General features: G+C 37.2%; 2 protein-coding genes across 2 annotated transcripts in view; one reads left to right on the top strand and one right to left on the bottom strand.

Annotated features, from left to right (window-relative positions):
- Nucleotides 1-2,119: 2,119 nt before the first annotated feature.
- Nucleotides 2,120-4,647, top strand: LOC136801634 (fatty acyl-CoA hydrolase precursor, medium chain-like). Its single transcript, XM_067058275.1, has 2 exons — nt 2,120-2,189; nt 2,837-4,647. Exons 1-2 carry the CDS (start codon nt 2,174-2,176, stop codon nt 4,546-4,548), a joined length of 1,728 nt encoding a protein of 575 aa, XP_066914376.1. The 5' UTR covers nt 2,120-2,173; the 3' UTR covers nt 4,549-4,647.
- A 1,474-nt stretch (nt 4,648-6,121) lies between these two features.
- Nucleotides 6,122-20,444, bottom strand: part of LOC136801631 (serine/threonine-protein kinase Nek8-like) — a 34,803-nt gene continuing 20,480 nt past the window's right edge. The window contains exons 5-18 of the mRNA XM_067058271.1: nt 19,797-19,846; nt 18,615-18,696; nt 17,571-17,779; nt 15,946-16,130; nt 15,268-15,446; nt 14,384-14,537; nt 13,503-13,658; nt 12,291-12,329; nt 10,973-11,123; nt 10,243-10,406; nt 8,613-8,771; nt 8,008-8,169; nt 7,069-7,131; nt 6,122-6,209 (exon numbers count right to left, since the gene is read on the bottom strand). Of these exons, the coding sequence (XP_066914372.1) occupies nt 7,094-7,131; nt 8,008-8,169; nt 8,613-8,771; nt 10,243-10,406; nt 10,973-11,123; nt 12,291-12,329; nt 13,503-13,658; nt 14,384-14,537; nt 15,268-15,446; nt 15,946-16,130; nt 17,571-17,779; nt 18,615-18,696; nt 19,797-19,846 (1,728 nt within the window). The 3' untranslated portion in view covers nt 6,122-6,209; nt 7,069-7,093. The remainder of the gene's footprint in view (nt 6,210-7,068; nt 7,132-8,007; nt 8,170-8,612; nt 8,772-10,242; nt 10,407-10,972; nt 11,124-12,290; nt 12,330-13,502; nt 13,659-14,383; nt 14,538-15,267; nt 15,447-15,945; nt 16,131-17,570; nt 17,780-18,614; nt 18,697-19,796; nt 19,847-20,444) is intronic.

Raw genomic sequence — 20,444 nt, 5'->3', positions numbered from 1 at the left:
AGTTGGAGAAGGTCCCATCGGGTCAGTGAGCAGCGGGTGTAGAGCGAGACCAATTTGATTTGTTGTTCTACGGGCCCGACCCGTCTAAAATCAAAAAAATAATATTGAATTTCCACTACAATATATTTTACACACTAGTTATTTGTAAGAATTAAATTTGAATAAAGCTGGAAATTAATTCAAGAAATTTGAAAAATTAAGAAAATCAAGCATTCCATACACTAAAATTTTATTATGATCTTGAAATTTTGATTCGGATATTTTTCGGAAAATATTTTCGGTACGTTACCAACCCTGATAAATGCAAAATCTATTCTTATTTTACCGACCGACCGACCGACCGACCGACCGACCGACCGACCGACCGACCGACCGACCGACCGACCGACCGACCGACCGACCGACCGACCGACCGACCGACCGACCGACCGACCGACTGACCGACCCATATTTTTCTAACGATCTACCCATAGAACAAGAAATTAAATCGGTCTCGCCTAGCTAAGTAAGCCTTAGAAAATTTTCATTTCGTACATTAAAAAGGTCATAAGGAGAATTTTAGCGTCTGTGTTTGTTTTGAGTACATAATACATTTTCATTTTCATTTTCATTTAGACAGAGGATTCTCTGGATCAATATTTTTTCAATGTCCTGGGAGAAACACCATATGACACACGTAAGATGTGCTGCGTAATTTTAGGATTATTTTCATAAACTTATAATTTTAAATTTCAAAAGTCCAAACATGTTTAACCCTGATTTATATTGTAGATAAAAACTGCGTATCGTGGTGACATCCTCGTGTCACAATCTTCAACCCCGATCGCTCAACGCTATCACTTTGAGAAGCTCAGCTCGATTTTTGCTGTTCATTTTAATTTTCAATTTCATCTAAAAGGAGGATTTCTGGATAAATATAAATATTTACAATATTTACACAATGTCCTGGGACCAACCATAAGACACACGGAAAAGTTAAAGCGTACAAATCACCTATCTCATTGGGGCAACGTCAACACAACCAAATTTTAGTCTGGAGAGTACACTTTTTTTCTTTTATAAGAACAATTTAAGAACAATGCTGAGCCTGAAATTACTCAATTTCAAGCAATTTAGAGGTAAAACGCCTAAAATACCTCAATTACACCATATGAATAAGAACTCGATAAGAACAATTTGAGGCTCAAAGTGTCAAAAAAATAAGTAAAGTCGAGCCTCAACAAAATTTTACTGGTTCTTATAAAAAAAAGGTATATATCATTGTGTCTATCTGCTTTTGACATTTTCTTCAATGATTTGGCAGTAAAATTTCTATTTACACCCCTGTCTCAGTGACCCAGAAAAATAGGAATGAATTATTGGAACTAAGCTGACTTTTTAATCAACCAATTTGACTCGGAAATTATTTTTTCCCTAAAATCAAGTTATAAATAGAAAACTTTCACAAAAGATGTTTACAATTTCAAATAAAAGAATGTTTAAAACACAGCTGATTGGCTTAGGTTTTGAAACTCTCTATTGTTTCATTAAAACCTCAGTGCGCATGCGATTTATCCGGAAAATTTCAATATTCAAAACAAGAGGAGTGCTCATATCCCGAAGAGTAGGAGTTTTACGCTAGAAACGGAGGAAGAGATATGACGTAGCCTAGAATAGACGGTGACGCAGCCAATGTAAGATATTATTCTATCTGATTACAGAAAAGTAAATATATAAGAACATTTTGGCTGGAATTAGTCGAAAAATTAAGAACATCGTAAGAACATGCCCAGCCTCAGTATGGAAAAAAAATGACAAGAAACTATAATTTTTTTCCTCTTTTCAAGCAGTTTTAACCGAACTTATGGATGGATTTCCTAAAATCGAGAGTCAAATATTGTCCAAATTTTACCAATTTTATATGTTCTTTATTTTGCATGATATTGTCGTATTTTAGGCTGAAAATTGCTAAAAAAATAAGCGCATCCAGGCTCAGCCAAATTTTAGGTGTTCTAATAAAAAAAACGTGTAGTGTGTTGCTGTCAAAAGTAAATGTAGTGTTTGTTTACTATCAAAACAGCAAAATTTTGCTTGTAATGCAAGTATTTTTGTAAAACCCTTGAAAAAGTTTTGATGAATTTACAACTGCTTTGACTTTGGCAACACACGAAGTATTTTTTATGTTCTTAGAAAAATGGCTAACAAAAAAGGTAAGTTGGCTAAATAACTGGCTTTGAAAGAAATTTGAATATTTATACGGTTACTAATTTTAAGTCCTTATGTGACATTCCATACCTTTCGAAAGATATGTTACTCCCCCTTCTCACAGACGCCGGTGAGATTTTTTCACTTATTCGGGATAAAAATAAAGGACTGAAACTCGATTGTGATTGATATTCCCATGGTTTTTTATGGCAAGGGATTTGAATCTCAAGACAGAAAACTCAGTGGTGATTGAATAATAGAAGTGCGAATAAACGAGAGTTGACTGTTCCGCCTAGAGTTATAAACTAGTTTGATTCGGTCACCAGGATAAATCTGATGTAAAGTTGTGACTGAATAACAGTATTCCAAGGCAAACTTAAAACCCGTAACTATAAAAAATCTTTAAAGCGCCGAAAACGCTATATTGCCTCAGCCGTGTGTCTTAAGGCCGGTCCCCACTTGCGCGCGCTCTTTTCAACCGTTACGTAAGATCGCGCCCATAGAGTTGCTTCATTTTTCTTTTGACCAATAGCGTTGAAGCTTTGCTCGAAAAAGTGCGATCGCAGCGCGCGCAAGTGGAGACCGGCCTTTAGCCTTGTGAATACGGGCTTAGTTAACTAGGCTATTGACTGTTGTTTATTTTGACTTATAGGACTGCTGATCGCGACCCTTATCATACTCATCATTGTCGTTGCCGTAACTTTAGCTCTTGTCTTCACATTGAAGAAAGATGATGACAACAACAAGAGCTTACCAACAAGTTCCTTTAAAGTCGTACAAACAAAGCAAGGTGGAATCGAAGGGAAAATCATCAAAGTGACCAGAGATGATGGCAAAACAGAGAATGTGTATCGCTTTCGAAATGTCCCATATGCTGAACCACCTATCGGAGATTTAAGATGGAAAGCTCCTAAACCAATACAGAAACAAAGTAAAACATTGAAATATAGTGATCAACAGATCTGGTGCGCTCAGATTCAGACACCCAATAATATCATCAATATAACAGAAGATTGTCTCATATTAACTATCAGGCAACCGGAATCTGCAACTCCTGATCAACCTCTACCAGTATTGTTCTGGATTCATGGTGGAGCATTAGCTAGAGGATCCAGCGATTGGTACTACCCTGATGAACAAACTTCAGCATCTCTCGGTATGGTCACTGTCTCCATAAACTATCGATTAGGAATCTTTGGTTTTTTATCTATCAAAGAGTTATGGTCAACCAATGATGGCGAGGAAGGACAGTATGGCAATTTTGGAATCCTGGATATGATCGAAGCATTGAAATGGGTTAAAATGAATATCCAATCTTTTGGTGGTGATCCTAACAAAGTGACAATCCTTGGTGAATCTGGCGGTGGAGCTGCAGTGTTTTCATTAATAACATCACCTCTAACGGATGGTCTTTTTAATAAAGCTATTGCAGCAAGTGGTTATCCAGTATCTTTGGAAACGACTTATCAAAGAGCTGATTCGAGATATGGTTCCAGTTTCAAAGAAGATTTAAGATGCTCAAACGGGAATGATGGAGATGTAATGACCTGTCTTCGTGAGAAAACAATGACCAGTATTCTTGACAAGGATCCTTCAATGATGAGACCCTTAAATGAATCCTCCTGGGTATTCCCCTTCAATCGAAGACTAAACGATTACCCCATTCGCGTCATTGATGATGAAATCATCAATACTCCTTTGGGTTCACCAGGGAAATATCTCCAAAAAGACTTGAAAGTTCTTATAGGAAACACTGCTGCGGAGTTACCTCCACAAAATGCAACTAAGACAATCCAAGGACTTGAGGAGTTTCTCAAACCAAGGATTCTGAGTTTCACCGATATGGATACTTATGAGGAATTAATGAATCTGTATCGCCAGAAACGTCCTGATGATAAAACATCTCCAGCTGATATAACACCACAGTTGGTTTACCTCCAGATGGCTGCAGATATTGTTTTAAGTTGCCAGACTAATGATATTGTCCATAACATATCATTAGAATCTAACTTAACGGTTTACCGGTATCTCCATAGCCAGCCTTTATCGGAAAATCAGAATGACGATAATGAGTTTGAATCAACAGCGTACCATGGTATTGATACCGATGTTTTATTCGGGATCAAGTATTACTACCCCGATTATAATATTACGGACAGTGACCAGAAACTGATTTTGAATTTCCGTCAAATTGTTAAGGATTTTGTTTATGGTGCGCCTGAATTTGAGACCACCTATACAAACAAAACCATTGAGTTTTGGGATGATCGAATCTTGACTTGGGATAAACCATATCATGAAAAAGAATGTAAAGTTTTAGGAGATAATGGATTTTTGAAAAGAGCTTGGGGACAACTTGGTTGATTTGAAATATATGAATTTGAAGATAAGGAAACACGAAACGAATATTGAACTAAAACATAAAACGTAACTGCATATGAACTGCATAGGACGAACAGTGTGTCCCAAAACAAAGTGGATAATTTTTATAAAGTAAAACCCTCATAAGCTAGAAACCCGGGGGGGACTGGATTTCTAAACGGCGGCATGTGCCGCCATGGCTTTCAAAATAGAACCCTTACAGAAGAAAGAAGACCCTTACACACCCTTACAGTGCATTTTGAGTGTCTCGAATAACCTACCCTTAAGGGCGGCACATGCCGTGGGTCGGACCATACAAGTCACCCCCCCCCCCCCGGGTTAGAAATCATCATTTAATTTAAACGTTCAACAAATTTTCACAAATAGTATTCAGTATTCAGTATTCTAATGCTGAATTTTCCTCAAAAAGTTCCTAAAAGCCAAAACTGAGCTGAATTTAAGCTTTTGTACAACGAAATGTTCTTATTTTTACCATACACGTTTTCGTTATCAGAACATCCAAAACTTTTAAAGTTTTCGGATGTTCTTAACTTTTTGAGTTTTAAGCCTAAAAATGTTCTTAACTTGGCCATCCAAGCCTTATGTTCTTATATACGCTTTATCTCAAAACCGTTTGAACTTTTTTAACACAGTGGGGATGAAAATTTCAATCAAAAATAAGGAAAGTAATTCTATTGTTTCAAGTGGGAATGGTTTTGGAGAGCAATTTTTTCAATTGAATTATTTTAAATGGGGATGTAATCATAGCCAATATCCTAGTTAGTGGGGGCTGAAATTGAAGGGTTTATTTCCACCGGGGACAGAATTTTGGCCAAATTATCCAGTGGCTGGAGGTCCCACTGGTTTAAGTATAATGTTTATCAAAGAGGCTTGAAATCATTATTTTCTAGAAAAAGATTCTTCTCAATTTGTTCTTAGGTTTTGGCAAAATTTTGGTATCGTGTTTTCATAAAAGAAAAATTGCAGTCAGAGGAAAACTTAATTTTGATTTTTATTTTCCAAAATTCGAGTAACATTAAGTCAATCAGAAAATTCTACACATCTTTATAAATAAAATACAGTGAGTAAAAAAAAATTGCTAAAAATCAAAATGCATGTAAAAAAACATCATGGTTTGCATAGGTATAAATGTTTGTAAAATACACCTTTTCGACCGTAGCCGCCAATTGCCGCGCGGGCATTTTTTACCACCCTAAACTCGATCCAATCCTTTTTTTACATATTTTTCTATTGTCTTCAGGCGCGAAAAAAAGACTGGGACGGTTTTAGGGTGGTAAAAAATGCCCGCGCGGCAATTAGCGGCTACGGTCGAAAAGGTGTATTTCCTTGTTTTCTTTTCGTAATGATCCTATGTAGGAGAGTGTATTGTTTATCAAAAAAATATTTTGGTGGGAATTTTAATCTGGCGGATGGTCGAAAAAGTTTTTCAGAGGGAATATAAATTGGTAGCCTGTTAGAGATAAAACTTTACCTAAGTTTGAGCGCTTCCAAATCGTTCGTGGTTATAATATTTTATGGGAATTTCCCTTTGTTCTAAAATATCATGATCATGATGGTAGTCTTCATTTTCGCGCTCCATGTTTTTGCACTTTATGCACTTCGCACGTCACCCTGCGGTAACGTTTGATGACTTTCGACAAACGCTTAAAATAAATGTAAAATTTAATTTAGTGGGAAGGTGATGACTACTAATTTGGTTGGTGGCTAGAAAAAATAAATTTGGCGGTTGAAGGACTCACCTTCGGTCAAAAACTGTTGTTAAAGAAACAAAAAACCCATCTCAAACCCGGAAAAACAAATTTCGAAAATACATGAAATAAATAAAATTTAGAGCGAATTTAATGGAGCGGATGGCGGAAATAAGAAATTTTGGCGTAATTCCACCAAAAATTCTAAATTTTCATTCAGCCAAAGTTTCTTCCTTTAAGATATATTCTACATTCTACATGTATTGCAGGAACTTGAAAATGGACCGCAAAACAAGACGCCATTTTGACAGATTTTAACATCAGCCAAAAAAATTATTTAAATCATTTCCAGTTTCCTCGAAAAAGAAGTAGATAAGTCACATTTATGGAACAAAAAGTCCTTTCGTTTTGATTTAGATAAAAACGAGGTTGTGTACATATATGTGTTCTGATTTGAATCTGACTGAGGACGACGGTAAATCAGCACTATTACCGTCCTCGATTTCGCGAGTCAAAACTGCGGGTTATTCCAAATCGCTTCAGTCAATCCGCTGACCTCAAAAGTGCAAATATACTCGTTTCGCTAAAAAGCGTTCTTTGATGTTCAAAGTCATTTCCAAAACATTGATATTCATACTGCGTTCTTCAGGTGTCATTTGATATTCATTGAACGTTTTGACGATGCTGGTATTGAAGAATGTCGCTCTTCCATTTAATATTAATGGACCCCAATGCTCAAAAACCAGTTCCCTCTTGATTATTGGAACTAATCATATCTATCATTTTTATTGAAAACAAAATATTGCTGACTTACCAGTGAAAATAACCAACGACGGTTCTTAATAGTTCATCGGAGTCAACGTTGAAGCGTTGTGAACTGAAAAAAAAGTAAGATAATTTCAACCACATGAATTTTCAAATTTTCTTATTAGCAAACTACAGGCAAAACTACTTTACATAACTGTTGCACCTTCCCTAGCTAGGGATTGTTCAAGGAAAAATCCATTTCCAGATCTGGAAATATACATTGCCATAGCCTAAGGGATCAAAAAATTTTTTCCGTGTAATGTAATAACTTTAACTTTCAAAAATCTTTGTACCACACCACTTAACAAATTTTCAAAGGGCTTCAGCGAAAAATTTTCTTTTTGAATTTCTACATGGGAAGTATAGAAGAACGTTTCCATGTATATCTATAGAGGTCTGTGACTAAATCGGACTAGATTTTATACCACTTTTACTTTAATGTTGATAAATGATCTGTTCCTACTGTTAAAATGGTGTGCAAAAGAGACCAGAAAGAAATCATAGACCACGCCCTAGAGTGAAATCTTCAACCCAAGCAAGAAAAAGCAAAATGCTTTAAGCCTTGCAACGTATTCGGAATGGTGGATGGAAAATAGCCCTTTTTTTGCTTTCATGCGGCACATTTTTCGAAATCTAGCGATATATTTTATTTCCAATCCGCAATTTGGGTTAAGGAGCGATGGCCAAGTGGTAAAGGCGTCAGCGTCTCAAACCAGGGATTCGTGGTTCGAATCCCCGCTCCTTCCAATGTTCCGTTCAGTTCATAGATATCCAAGCCCTCTGGCCGTGGACCCCGTGAAAACAATCGAATGACTGTCTAAAAGTCCTAGAATACTGGGCTATCCACGTAAAATATCGACTCTATCTATCTGTTAAAAGCACGCAGGCCATGTATTATGGATGGGAAATAAGTGGGCTCATTTTTTTATCCAAGTTATAATCGTACCTTTTCCAGCCAACAGCGTCGTTCGATGCGAAACTGAAAGTGATTGTATTGTGACGTCATTTTCTTCAATTTCAATCAGCTGTGGTTTCCAAGTATAGTCTTCATCTGTTCGGCGCCCTAAACGCCCGTGGCGGCTACTACCAAAACTGTAGATCTGATCGTCTAAAAGAAGCAAAAAGGCAGAGTACTCCAGACTATTTCATGATATAATCAGCCCAAGCAAAAATGCACGCACAACGCACATAGCAATTTATAGAGGGAGGTCCAAAATTTCACTTTTTGAGTTTAAAGGTTTTGTTTTTAAATAAGAGTGATATCGTTTGCTTACTCATCAATTTTAATTCAAAAGCTTTCTAACATTGGATTGACACGGATGTGGAGCAAGATTTGTCAGAAAGAGGAAAAGAAAAACATTTTTTGCTTAAATAAGCATAATATAACAATAGCAAGACATTGTCCTGATATGAAATATATGTCTGATATGAAACGGGAACACTTATGTAAAATTAAGAAAACCTTTAACAATCTTTTTTAAACTTATTTTTCATGCTAATATTTCCACGCAGCAAAAGAGAAAGAGCGCACACTTAAAGTCAATGTCGTACCAGAGGTGACAACCACGGTATGTAGGTCACCGCAATCCATCAAATGTATCGGATTTTGTCTCGATAATTCAACAATTCCTGGTCGTAAATCATTTTCTTGCCTCTCGTAACCCAACTGGTAACTTGAGTTTGCACCACAAGTGATTAGAAGTCCTGATTCTATAATAAACATATGAAGAAAAAAATAGAAAATTACAGTCTGTTTCAAATTAGCTGGCAGTGTTTTTAACTTTAACTTTTGATAGAATTTGAATTAAGTAGCGATTTTGTGCTCGTTAAAAAGATAATCCGGAGTGGAATATTGTTATATAAAAAATAAATAATTATTGTCACTCTTGAAAAGTAAAGGGGGACAGTCAAAAAGATTTTTTTTTTAAAGTGTAAGAAGTGAAGGATTTTTCATGCTGAAAATCAACGAAACATAATTTTTAATGATACAATGACTGCGCAGTGACAACACCAAAAGTGTTGTATTTATCCGTCGCGTCGCGTCCGTCGCACAATCTTCTTGTTTTAGATAATTATGAGACTTTTTTTCTGGTGCTTTGGTGCACTGAAGTCTCCATTACTCGAACGCTAATTTATTCGAGTTATGGAGTAAGATTTATAAGGCTTTGTTAACTGAAGGAACCATAAAAGTTGTTCAAGATTAGGAGACATTTGAGTTATAGTAGAGTTAAAGAGACTCTGTTATAGAGTTACTCTTAGTGCCAAATAAACGGAGGGGTTGGAATAAACGGGGTGGTTGGAAAAATTTTCAAATTTTAATAAACGGGGGGGACCTAATTGCCGGGGGGGGGGTTGGAAATTATACTTCTGAAAACCCCAAAACAGGGTAAATATAGGCTAAAATCAGGCTGTTTTGAGCAAAATAAGGGACCTTCCCTTTGACAGTTGAAAATAATTCAAAAATCAATAAACGGGGGGGTCCTGATAAGGTCCGGGGGGTTGGAAAAAAATCGAAAAATTAACAAGCGGGGGGCCCCGTTTATTTGGCACCTAAGAGTAAAGAGACTTTGTTATAGAGTGTACTTTATGGGCCCCGTCCTTTAATCAACGTACCTTATCGGGGAAAAAAAAGTCGGGGGAAACTGACGAAATTTAGAGGGGGTGACGTAATTTTTCCCCGACGAAATTTATCCGACATTTTATCACTCGACCAAAACCTTTACTTGATTTTTTTTTCCATCAACCAGAATTCTAATCCAAATTTTAAAATTTTTCAAATCGAAATTAGTGCTTTAAACGTCGAATTACAAGATCTATTTTCAAGCTAGTAAAGGAAACCATTTCATTTGGACAATTTAGTCGGGTGGAAGTGACTAAATTGTAAATTTGATCGGGGAAAAGTGACGAATTTGAAATTTTGGTCGGGGAAAAGTGACGAAAAATGCCTCTAGGTGACGAAATTTTTCCCCAACTAATAAAATCTCCGACATTTTTTTCTCCAAGGTATAACCGTATTACCGTTTTACAAAATAACTTTTACAAAATAACTTTTACTTTTTTACTTTTTTATTGGCCTATAACTATATTTTGTGAGACGTTATAAGAAGTCACGATCTTAGGCCGAATAAACGTCAGGTAAAACCAAATCAAAAGAAAACATTGAAGATTACAGCAAACCTACCAGTCAAGAAACAAGAATGGGTTGGACCGGTTGCTATGGAAATAATGCGATGCTCACATATGGGGTGACATGTGATCTTCTTGAAAACGAGGCAATCATTTTCCACTTTTGAAAAATTGCCTTTCTTTAATTCATTGTCTGTGAGTAATGCAAGCTTGTTGTTTCTGGGGAGAAAGAAAAATATTGTAATCGGATAAATTTTTGCGATATTTAATTTCGCAAAATCTTTATAAATTTTGAATGCAACGACTGCCTTGTTTAGAAAACATTTCCAAGGTGATTATATACCTTGAGTTTTCAAGCGTTACTTTACATAAGTGAAGCATAAGAAGTTGAACTCCTCTGGGAATCAATGACCATAGGCAATATTTTGAGAAACTAGGTATGCGATACTCATGACGTAATTTATGAAAAGCTTTATACCCATGTATTGATTTTGATATAGGGGATGCGCATTGTATAAAATTTCCGTCCGAGAGTCAACATGTTTCAATTTTCTTAGAAAAGCCTCAGAAATTCAAATCCTCTAGCCATCCAAATTTTTAATTAGAATTTAATGAAACTTGAAGATCTCTCGTATACAACTTACTAATCAAGCTAAACAACTTTCTTTAACTCAAAAACACAAAGACGGGGGTAACTTTTGGACAGGCATTTGATACACGATACGCACGCAGCCACTATATCAAAACATATCAGAGGGGATGCGTACAGCCTATATCAAACCCACCTATTGTTTCCACAAGCATAGACAGCCCCTTTATCAGTAATAATGAAAGAGCAATCTGTTCCGCAGACAACGGATCGAGGCTTCGTATCCATGGGCAACGGGACATTGGTTGGATTACATCTATTGTGACGGTCGTTCAAGCCAAAGTTACCTGGGAGTATGAAGAAAGCAATACAGAGCTGTTAATGAAGGCCAAAAACTACATTTACAAAAGAAAAAGTTTAACAACTGAACCCAGTAGAAAGATGAGAGGATACACGTTTTTTTTTTAAGAAACACACTTTTAAGAAACACGAGGCTCAGAATGCTGATCATGTCAAAAAGTTTGGAAACATGTAAGAAACATTTAAGGCTCAAAAGGCCGATTCTTAAGAAATATTGAGGCTGCTTGGTAAAACTAGTTTCTTAAAGAAAAACGTGTATTACATTGTAAGTAGTTCTTCAGTTTTTTTATAATGCTCCATACATATGAAGAGCCATATCAGTAAGGAAGGAAAGACACTTTTTTATTCTACTACTGGCAGTTTCATGCTCTTGTAGCTTTATACAAAATGAACTGAAGTTGTCGCTAGAGAGAGCTCAAACCATTCAGTTTTGCGATTCACAAAATTGTAATTGTAAGGTGTTATTTCTCTAATCCATATTGAAATTACAAAAGCCCAGATTGAAATTCCTGATGAAGAAAGTCCCAGGGCCCGGTCGTTCAAAAGGATAAGCAAGCCAATTAGATCAATTTTTGAGTAACCTTCGGCAAAATTAATTTATGAAACCGCTGCAAACATACAAGCGTTAGAGAATATATTTCGTTTGCAGAGTAAGAAACATAGCAAAGTTAAATCAGGGGATGTGAAAAAAGGATCCTGTTCTGTGTCAGTATCCCTTGTTGTTAACAAAAAAAAATCTTTTGATACGGAATTAGCCAATCAGCTTTCTCGAAACGGAGTGGATCACCCAATCAGAAAATTCAAAACAAGGAGGTTTGGAAGACGACCAGAAAATTTCTATTCTGCAATTTTTCATTTTCCGAGCTCAGTACTGTAGGACTATATCACTGAAAAATTTCTTGCTGGGCCAGATAAATTTGATAAAAAAAGTGAAAACTAAAAAAATTTAATTTTATTCATTATTTGACGTTTCGGTGTCTTCTTTGCACCATGATCATAAGTGTAGTAAAAAAAAAATTCGAAACGAATTTCAATTTACAACATTCAAAAAAATCACAAAATTAAAAATTACTACCAGGTAATTACACTATATCACTGACCTTGGAAAATAACAAAAATGCATAATATTTGTTGAAATAATATGATGATCTTACCGTGAGAGCCTCGTCCCCATACAAACACCTGTTGCTCAGCTAAAACGAAATAGAAAAGATTAAACTACGCATACATCAAAATGCTGCTCCATAGTGACATGTTATACTTAGGAGATTATCAGCTGTAATGAGTTAGATTGCTCATGGGCCTCGTAGAACCGTTTGAAGTGATGGGGTCAAAATTTTTCCCTGTCCCTTTCAATCACCATGGAACCGCTATCTAATTGGATAAAAAACATAATTTCGGCAAGGTTTTTTACTTTAAAAATAACTCAATCTTCAAACAAGTGAGGGGCCATGCCTCCTGCACCAAGCCCACTCCCGGTGACGGGGCCCACGTTGCTGGGATGAAAATCATTTACTGTGTTCAACTACGGGAGGAAATCAGTAGTACATAAACAGAACAAAAATTTTACGAAAAGATTTATCACATTCTCATAGACCCTACAATCGGCGCCGAAATATTTGGCACAAAAGGGGAATTCCTTCAAAACTTTAAAACCGCAAGTGATTTTTAAGTGCTTTGAAGTACGGTTTGAAAGTAGAGTTAAACTCTGAGTTTTAACATTAGACTTAAGACTTAGGACCTTAGTTTAGATCTCAGGATCTAAAAACTCAAAAATGTTTCAATAAGGCTGAGAATATAGCATGGAAGCCATTTAACCTCTCCAAAATCGAAAAATCCAATGAAACAAATTGAAAGTACTGAAACTGCAATTCTCACCCGATCTTTAAATTCTGAAAAACGTTAAAATACCTAAAATTGCCAATATATTTCGGCGCCGATTGTAGAAATAGCAAGTTGTATAATTTAAATGGTTACAAAGCATTGTCAGTTAGTATAATAGAAAAACAGTGGAAGTCGTCCTTTGAAGCTCCTTTGAAATTTTTTTCTTTAAATTAAGGACAAACAAGCAAGAAGTAAGTAAGCCTGCGACCGAGGTCGGAGGTGACCCGGAGACGACCTGGAGGCTCCTCTTTCGATAGCTATCTACCTGAAGGTAGGGGAGGGCACCACTCTTTCTCCCTAGATTGCTCCACTTATCCTTGATCCTTCTCTTAATTGCTGAGCATCAAGCAGAGAGGCATCAAGTACCATTTTGGAAATCTTTGGTATGACCCGGCTGGGGGTTGAACCCACAACCTTGCGCTCTACCACTGCACTACGGTCGCTAGCAAGAAAGAAGAACAAAAAAGGCGTTGATAACTTACTGGTCAAAGCCATCATATGGGCGGAACCGCACGAAATCTGTGCCACTGTTGAACCAACAAGATCTTCTACAACTCTGGCATGGCTGACGTCATTTGTGTTTCCGTGACCAAGGCAACCATCTTCACCGCTACCCCAAGTCATCAAAATACCTTGGTCTAGAGAAATATTGAAGAACAAACGATACTTTTATGGACCTACCTGTTTATAAAAACGAATAAATATAGAAACAAAAACTGAATAATTTAAAATTTTGCAAGTTGGTCCCAAAATTTTTTTTCTCGAAAATACTCCTATTTAGCACACTGTAATTCTAAGCCTGTGTACAAAAAATTAGGAAAAACTGATGAACAGATTTTTCGCAAAGTCTAAAAAACTCTATTTTTGGGCCCAAAATTTTTTTTTTTGGCACACTGTAATTTTACGTCTTATATATTTCTGAGGAATCTAATGCCGTAGTCTTTGAACAATTTTAGATTTCACTGGAAAAAAATTGCAGGTTATTTTAATCGTTTTAGTCTTTCCTTCCTCATCAAAAAAGTAGATACATAAACTTGCTAAAGTGAAATAACTTTAAAAAGTTGATATTGCTCACAGACATCTTATTCCTTCACACACAGATTTGTTTGACGTCGGTTTGACGTCGGCTATAGCCCGCCATGTTGTTTTCTAATTTACCTTAGATTTTCGAATGTTCGAATTTCAAAACATTCGAATCGCACTGTTGACGATCAAAGTAAGGTTTTTCTTGTGCGACGGAAAACGAATAATAGACATGAGATTATCACATATTCTTAAGACTTTCGTTGATTTTGCAGAATTTCGAGACGAAAAAACTTCGCTGAGACGGAAAAACTTTTAACACTGTTGATGTACTACGTACCTGATCTGACGGCGACAAACTTATCTCCACAACACACTTGTTGGATATTACTTTGTGTCAAGTCACCGATGATCTTTGGACTGAAGACATTGTAATTAGCCCGTGATCCCTGATCGTTGAATGAAGCCGTGGAAGCAGTCGTAGCAAAACTGTTCTGGAGAAAATGAGAATCGTAGAGGACATGAATATAACGACGAGCTGGAATTTATTGCTTCTGAATGTTGGGTTTTTAAATTACTTTGACGGGATAAATTTTCACGAAGATTGAATTCAACGGTTAAACTATCTGCGAAATTTTAAGATTTCGCGGGAAATTATTTTCGCAGTTAACGACTTTTCAAATATTTTGAGGGGACTTATTTTCGCGGGCTAAGTACAGTCGCATTGGACCGAAGGTGGCATTGAATTTTAGTCAACCAATTACTAATGAGACAGAAGAGAAGTGAACACTCCGAATCATCCGGAATGGACCCTGTCCCTGGATAGATACCTACCCTAGGATAGGGAAGTTACCACGCTTACCAGACACTGCTAACCCTGCGCTCGCGGCACGATAGAGTTATTGGTGTATGGACGATGATACTCGCACTACATCTACGGGAGGACATACATCTTCGCAGGTGTTGAACCTACAAGGTATCGTCACCACACCACATGCAATGCATGACATACTCCCCATACTCTTTCAGAGTGACGGTACCACTCACAAGGCATAGGTCGACCCGGGCGAAGGTACATTCACATGCCAAGTGAATCATAGCAACGAGTGAGAATCGAGCCCTAACCTCCTAGACGGGTATCAAGGTTTATAACCACTACACTACTAAGCCTAACTAATGAGAAAAATGAAAGAAAAAGCATTACAAATTTAATTCCTGACTTACCTCCCAAGACACGACACGACCGTATGACGTCAATCCAAGTTTCTTTGTTTTGCCTGTGTACACTGACGTCACAAGTTGATCATGGAAAGGTAGAGTGAGTAAAGTGGGCGTGTCAGATACTGAACCCCACATGTAGACAATAGAAGTTTGTTCGTGATTAGCACGTGTAGCTTCGTCACCTGTGAACAGAGCATTGATACTTGGATAATTTTCACGTACTCTTAGGTTCCAAATAAACGGTCCCGCTTGTTAATCTTTCGCAAGTTTTCCAACCCAGACCTTATTAGGACCCCCCGGCAATTAGGCCCCCCCCCGTTAATTAGAATTTTGAAAAATTTTTCAACCCCCCCCCCCATTTTTTGGAACCTAAGAGTAAGTGGATAGAGATAGAGTGGATAGCCCGGCAATCTATAGTCTAGCAAGCTAGACGACTAATTCAGACACAGTAGATATAAAGCAAAAAGTAATGAAGGGAACAATTTCAGTCTTATACAAAAGAGTTATACAAACTAAATCCCGTAACAATAATCGTATTATCATATAACGCCTATACTACTGTATTACACGCGCATTATAAACGACTCCAGTCTATGTAATCTAAGACTTTTAGACAGTCTTTTCAATTGTTTTCACGGACAGCCGGCTTGGCTATTTACGAAGAACTCTAAAATCACCTACCCCAAGATGTAAAACTTTGTGTTCTGTAAACTGAATCATCTACGGCGCCAATCGTCCGCCCTCCACTCGTGGGCGTATTACCACTACCACCTGAATCGGACCCGGCCGACTGATTGGTTCCACTCCTGTCACTTTTATCTCCTTTCTTTGGTTTCCGCCTTTGAGCGTTGTTGCCACTGTTCCAGCTGAAAAAGTAAGGGTTAGAGTTAGAGTGTTACCGTAATCTTATTAAGAAACATTAAGAAATTTTAGACACTCCAATCGAAAATTCTGTTGGGCCAGTATTTACAAACTGTTTCCTGTCCAAAGGGTTCAATCAGCCGTTTCCGTAACTGAGAAGCTTCATTGGCTAAATCTATGACCCGGGTAGAGCAGGCAAATTTCCAGGGTTTTGAGCTGCTATCGTTTTTATTTCAAAGATTGAGATTTGCCTGGTAGGATTTTTGTAGCACTTAATTCACTTGTGGTGAAGCCAACAAAGTGAAACCTTTGGTTGTTGAAGACTCGTGATTGACCCATTAATTGCAGTGGTACTCACTTAGTGACCGAAATTGGAAAGAGAGCTGATCCGGCTCTGGTCGCGAGCTGTATAATATTACGTAAATAACATACGACATCTTCGAGAATCAAACCCGGGACGCTCGCTTGGGGACACAGTGAGCCACAGCATCAACCTGACAAATGGGTTGCTTAATTCCCTCCCTTCCGTCCTCCATACAGTGTTTATGGTTAGAAACTTATCAGAGTCTTTGATTTTTCTAAAACAGCGATGCATTGTGGGATTGTTTCGGGAGTATTACAATAGAATTCCCTCGAGGGGAAGATCTATTACTCGAAATAGTGCGATATGAATGAAAGAAGACGAAAGGGATTCGACTTTGAAAGCTATAGTGGTAGTACATATCCAAGCCATCTTACTTTGAATAAAAATGTAACCTCAAGATAGGGGGGAACCCCCCGGTACTTATTCAGGTCAAGAATGATTAAAGGAGAATGTTATCTCAAGAAGCCCCATGGAGAAGGAAGAAGGTCTACTAAGAATGGCGGGGGGAGTTTTTCTAGCCAGGAGTTGAATCATTTAAAATGGGCTTTTCCAGAAAAAAATTTTACCCCCACTGTTGAGGATATTGATTTTTCGAAGTATCGAAGCCCCTGGACATCCTACTTTATTAGTAAAGACCCACTCTTAAAAAAATGTCTACCCCCTGGATATTCTCTCTTATAAAGATGCTTACCCACTGGCTATCGTATTTTTCACTTGAAAAGACACTTTACCCCCTGGATATCCGCTCCCTTGTGGATATTTAACCCCCTGGATATCCACTTTTGAACAAAAATTGTTAACCCCCTGGCACAGAATATTTCTGGAAAAGCCCGATCCTTACTAGTCTAGATCTAGACTAATAATTTAAAATTCCAGGTCAATAATCAGCTTCACCTAATTATCAAACATTAAAAGGTGAACAGTACTGCAAATAAGAAGTGCGCTCGTCAAAAATTATTCAAAACACTCTCTCGCGCGGTTTTTTTATGGCAGACATACTCCTATTTTTTACTTTGTAGGAGAATTGCCCCTATTTTGCGTAATAAGAATATTGGTCTGGAAATCGAGACTAGATCCTTACTGATAACAAGGGATTCTTCCGACGTCAGTTTCCAAATCGAAATACGCATTGATCAATACAGGGGCCGCTAAGATGGCGTTCACATCGGGCCGTTTTGCTGGGTCGATTTGTAAAATGTCTTTGACCAGTTGTCGTAATTCATCGCTATAGTTCATCGGCATCGGGGAGTAGTCGCATCGTAATATTTTGCTAATGATCGCACTTAAGAACTGAAATCGAAAAGAGTCAAACAGTTATTAAAACATGCAAGGGAATTCGTAAAGACATCTGGCAGGAGTCGTTCGTATCGCATAAATGAAATGACAGCACATGAGAACTGAAAAATCAAAAGAAAAAATCAAAAGAATCGGGGCGCGGTAAGGTTTGGATAGTTCATCGGCATCGGGGAGTAGCCACATCGTAAAATTTTGCTGATGATCGCAATTCAGAGAAAAAAACTCAAAGAAGAGCAGCCATCGAATAGTATAAAAGGATAAGCGTCAGTGTTGGAGTTTAATGGCACTGGGTAGGCTAAAAATTCATGCTAATGATTGCACTCAACGTACGAAATTCAAGGTGAAGTAAATTAATAAATATAATAACAATTAAAATTAAGAAAAATACAGAAATCAAGATTAGACAAGACATGACAAAAAAATTGAAAATGAAAAAGAGTCAGGTTATTTTCTTCAAAGTCAATGATGTTTCCCTGGAGATGGTCAATTTTGTGTTTTACAATCGAAACAAAAGAAGTACTCTCAGGTGCCAAGATTAAATAAACGGAGAGGGGGGGGTCCTAATAAGGTCCAGGGGCTAAAAAATCAAAAAATTAAAAAGCAGCTGGGGGGTGTTTATGAGGTACCTGAGAGTACCTTATTGGTCTTTTTTACGCTGGCCCTTATTGACGTTATTCCCCGGCGTAGGGAATAAGAATTAAATTAGGCCTGGTCTAAAAATGGGGCAATTGAGCTTTAGCGTAATAAGGGCCGGTGCTAAATTAGGGCCGACGTAAGGGGCCGATAAGGTTATTCCGACGAATTGACTTAAAAAGCAAGGCGTACATACCTCGGCGTCAAATGTTCGCTTCAACGTGATTAACTCATGAAGAATGCAACCTAACGACCAAATGTCGGATTTGTAATTGTATCTTCATATATATGAACAGATTAAATATGTTAAGGTAAAAATTACAAAACTTGCTGGAGCGTCATAGCGCATTAAAAGAGAAAATTTTCTATAGATAAAAATACAGTTGACGCTCTCTAATTCGATTTTCAAATGGGGAATGATACTTTCACTGAATAAGGAAGGGTATCGAATAGTAGAGCGTCGTTTATGAGAGTTTCTTGTTGAAGGTGGCTTTCAATATTATCGAATAATGGAAAGTATCGAATAGTAGAACGTTGAATTGTAGAGAAAAGTTGAGTTGTAAGTAAAGTATGATCTGAAACATTGTGCTGAAACATTGTGCACCACCGAAAAAACAGTTTGAAAAAACTCAAAAAAACTGAACAAGCCAACATTATTTGACCTGAGCGTGTGGATAGAATCACATAGATTTCTGTAAAGCCCAAAGAGCTAGATGTCGTACTTTAAGCCATCACAGGTAAAAAAAAGTTAATATCGCAAGAAAATATTTTTGAAAATCCGAGAAGCTTCTGATTGGTCAAACGCTGAAATTCTATTGTAATGTCACGTGACCTAGATAGGATTTCCTACCTAACAACGGCACACATTTCAGCCAAAGTACGACATCTTTATAAATCTATGGATAGAATCCCTTTAGATCGAGTTAAATCGAGGTATACCAAATTTCTTTTCGATCAATCAGCTAGCAGTTTCAATGCTGAAAAGCTAATTCCATGGGCCGGATGTCGTGGTAAAGATTACACAGCAAAACCTGTTTGCCGAAGAGCTTTGCACTTTATTTCATTGGATATTTCAATTTTGTAGGGATTCATTGGCTTTTAGGCTATATTCCCAGTCTTATTGCAACAATAGCGAGTTTATGTATTTGCACTTTTTAGGCTGATAAGGTGACTAAAGCGACAGTTTTGACCCACAAAATCGAGGACGATAAAATTGCTAATTTACCCTCGCCGTCACCGTCGCAGAAAAACACCCATACATAAACTCGGTAATTTTGAGCATTTGGGTCCTGCGAAGTAGAAGTAGATTAGAGCACTTATGGTTTCAGACTTTCATTGCCCGATTGATTCACCAATTGTAAAACGAATGAAAAGATACGATTTTCCTTCCACAACTTCAGGAGACATATAATGTGCAGTTCCAACAGTCTGAAGAGAAAAATGAAAAAGAATTTTTACAACGTATGTTTTGAACAGAATCATTCCATATATAGATAGATGATGCTCTCTAAATCAATTTTCAAGGGGGATTGGATTTTCATCAAATAAGGGAGCGTATAGAATAGTAGAACGTCGTTTATGAGAGCTTCTTGTTAACGTTGATGTTCAATATTATCGAATAATGGAACGTATCGAAAATTGAGGGTCAGCTGTATAGATCAGTTGTCGAAGAGATTTTCTTCTCAAACAAAATATGGACCTAGAACAACAAATTAGTCCAGATCTTTAATATTTTGATTAATTTTAATTTCGTTGAAAAAAAAATCCGTCGGCGACGGGAGGTGATAGATGTTTGATAAAACACATAAAATTCATAAAAAGTACATTTTTTAGCATACTTTATTGGGGGAAAAATGTCAGAGTTTTATTTAGTCAAGATTTTTTTTGTGTTGGGACAAAATTTCGTCACCTAGAGGCATTTTCGTCACTTTCCCCCGACATTTTTTTCCCCGATAAGGTAATTTGAGAGAAAGGTTTTAAAATTTCAGAAATAGTTCGTGTAACTGTAAGTGTAAATTGAGGGGTT

This window comes from Clytia hemisphaerica, unplaced genomic scaffold (genome assembly GCF_902728285.1).
Source record: "Clytia hemisphaerica strain Z4C2 unplaced genomic scaffold, Clytia hemisphaerica genome assembly, whole genome shotgun sequence".
Lineage (NCBI taxonomy): Eukaryota > Metazoa > Cnidaria > Hydrozoa > Leptothecata > Clytiidae > Clytia > Clytia hemisphaerica.
This window is presented reverse-complemented; position numbering and strand designations above follow the sequence as displayed.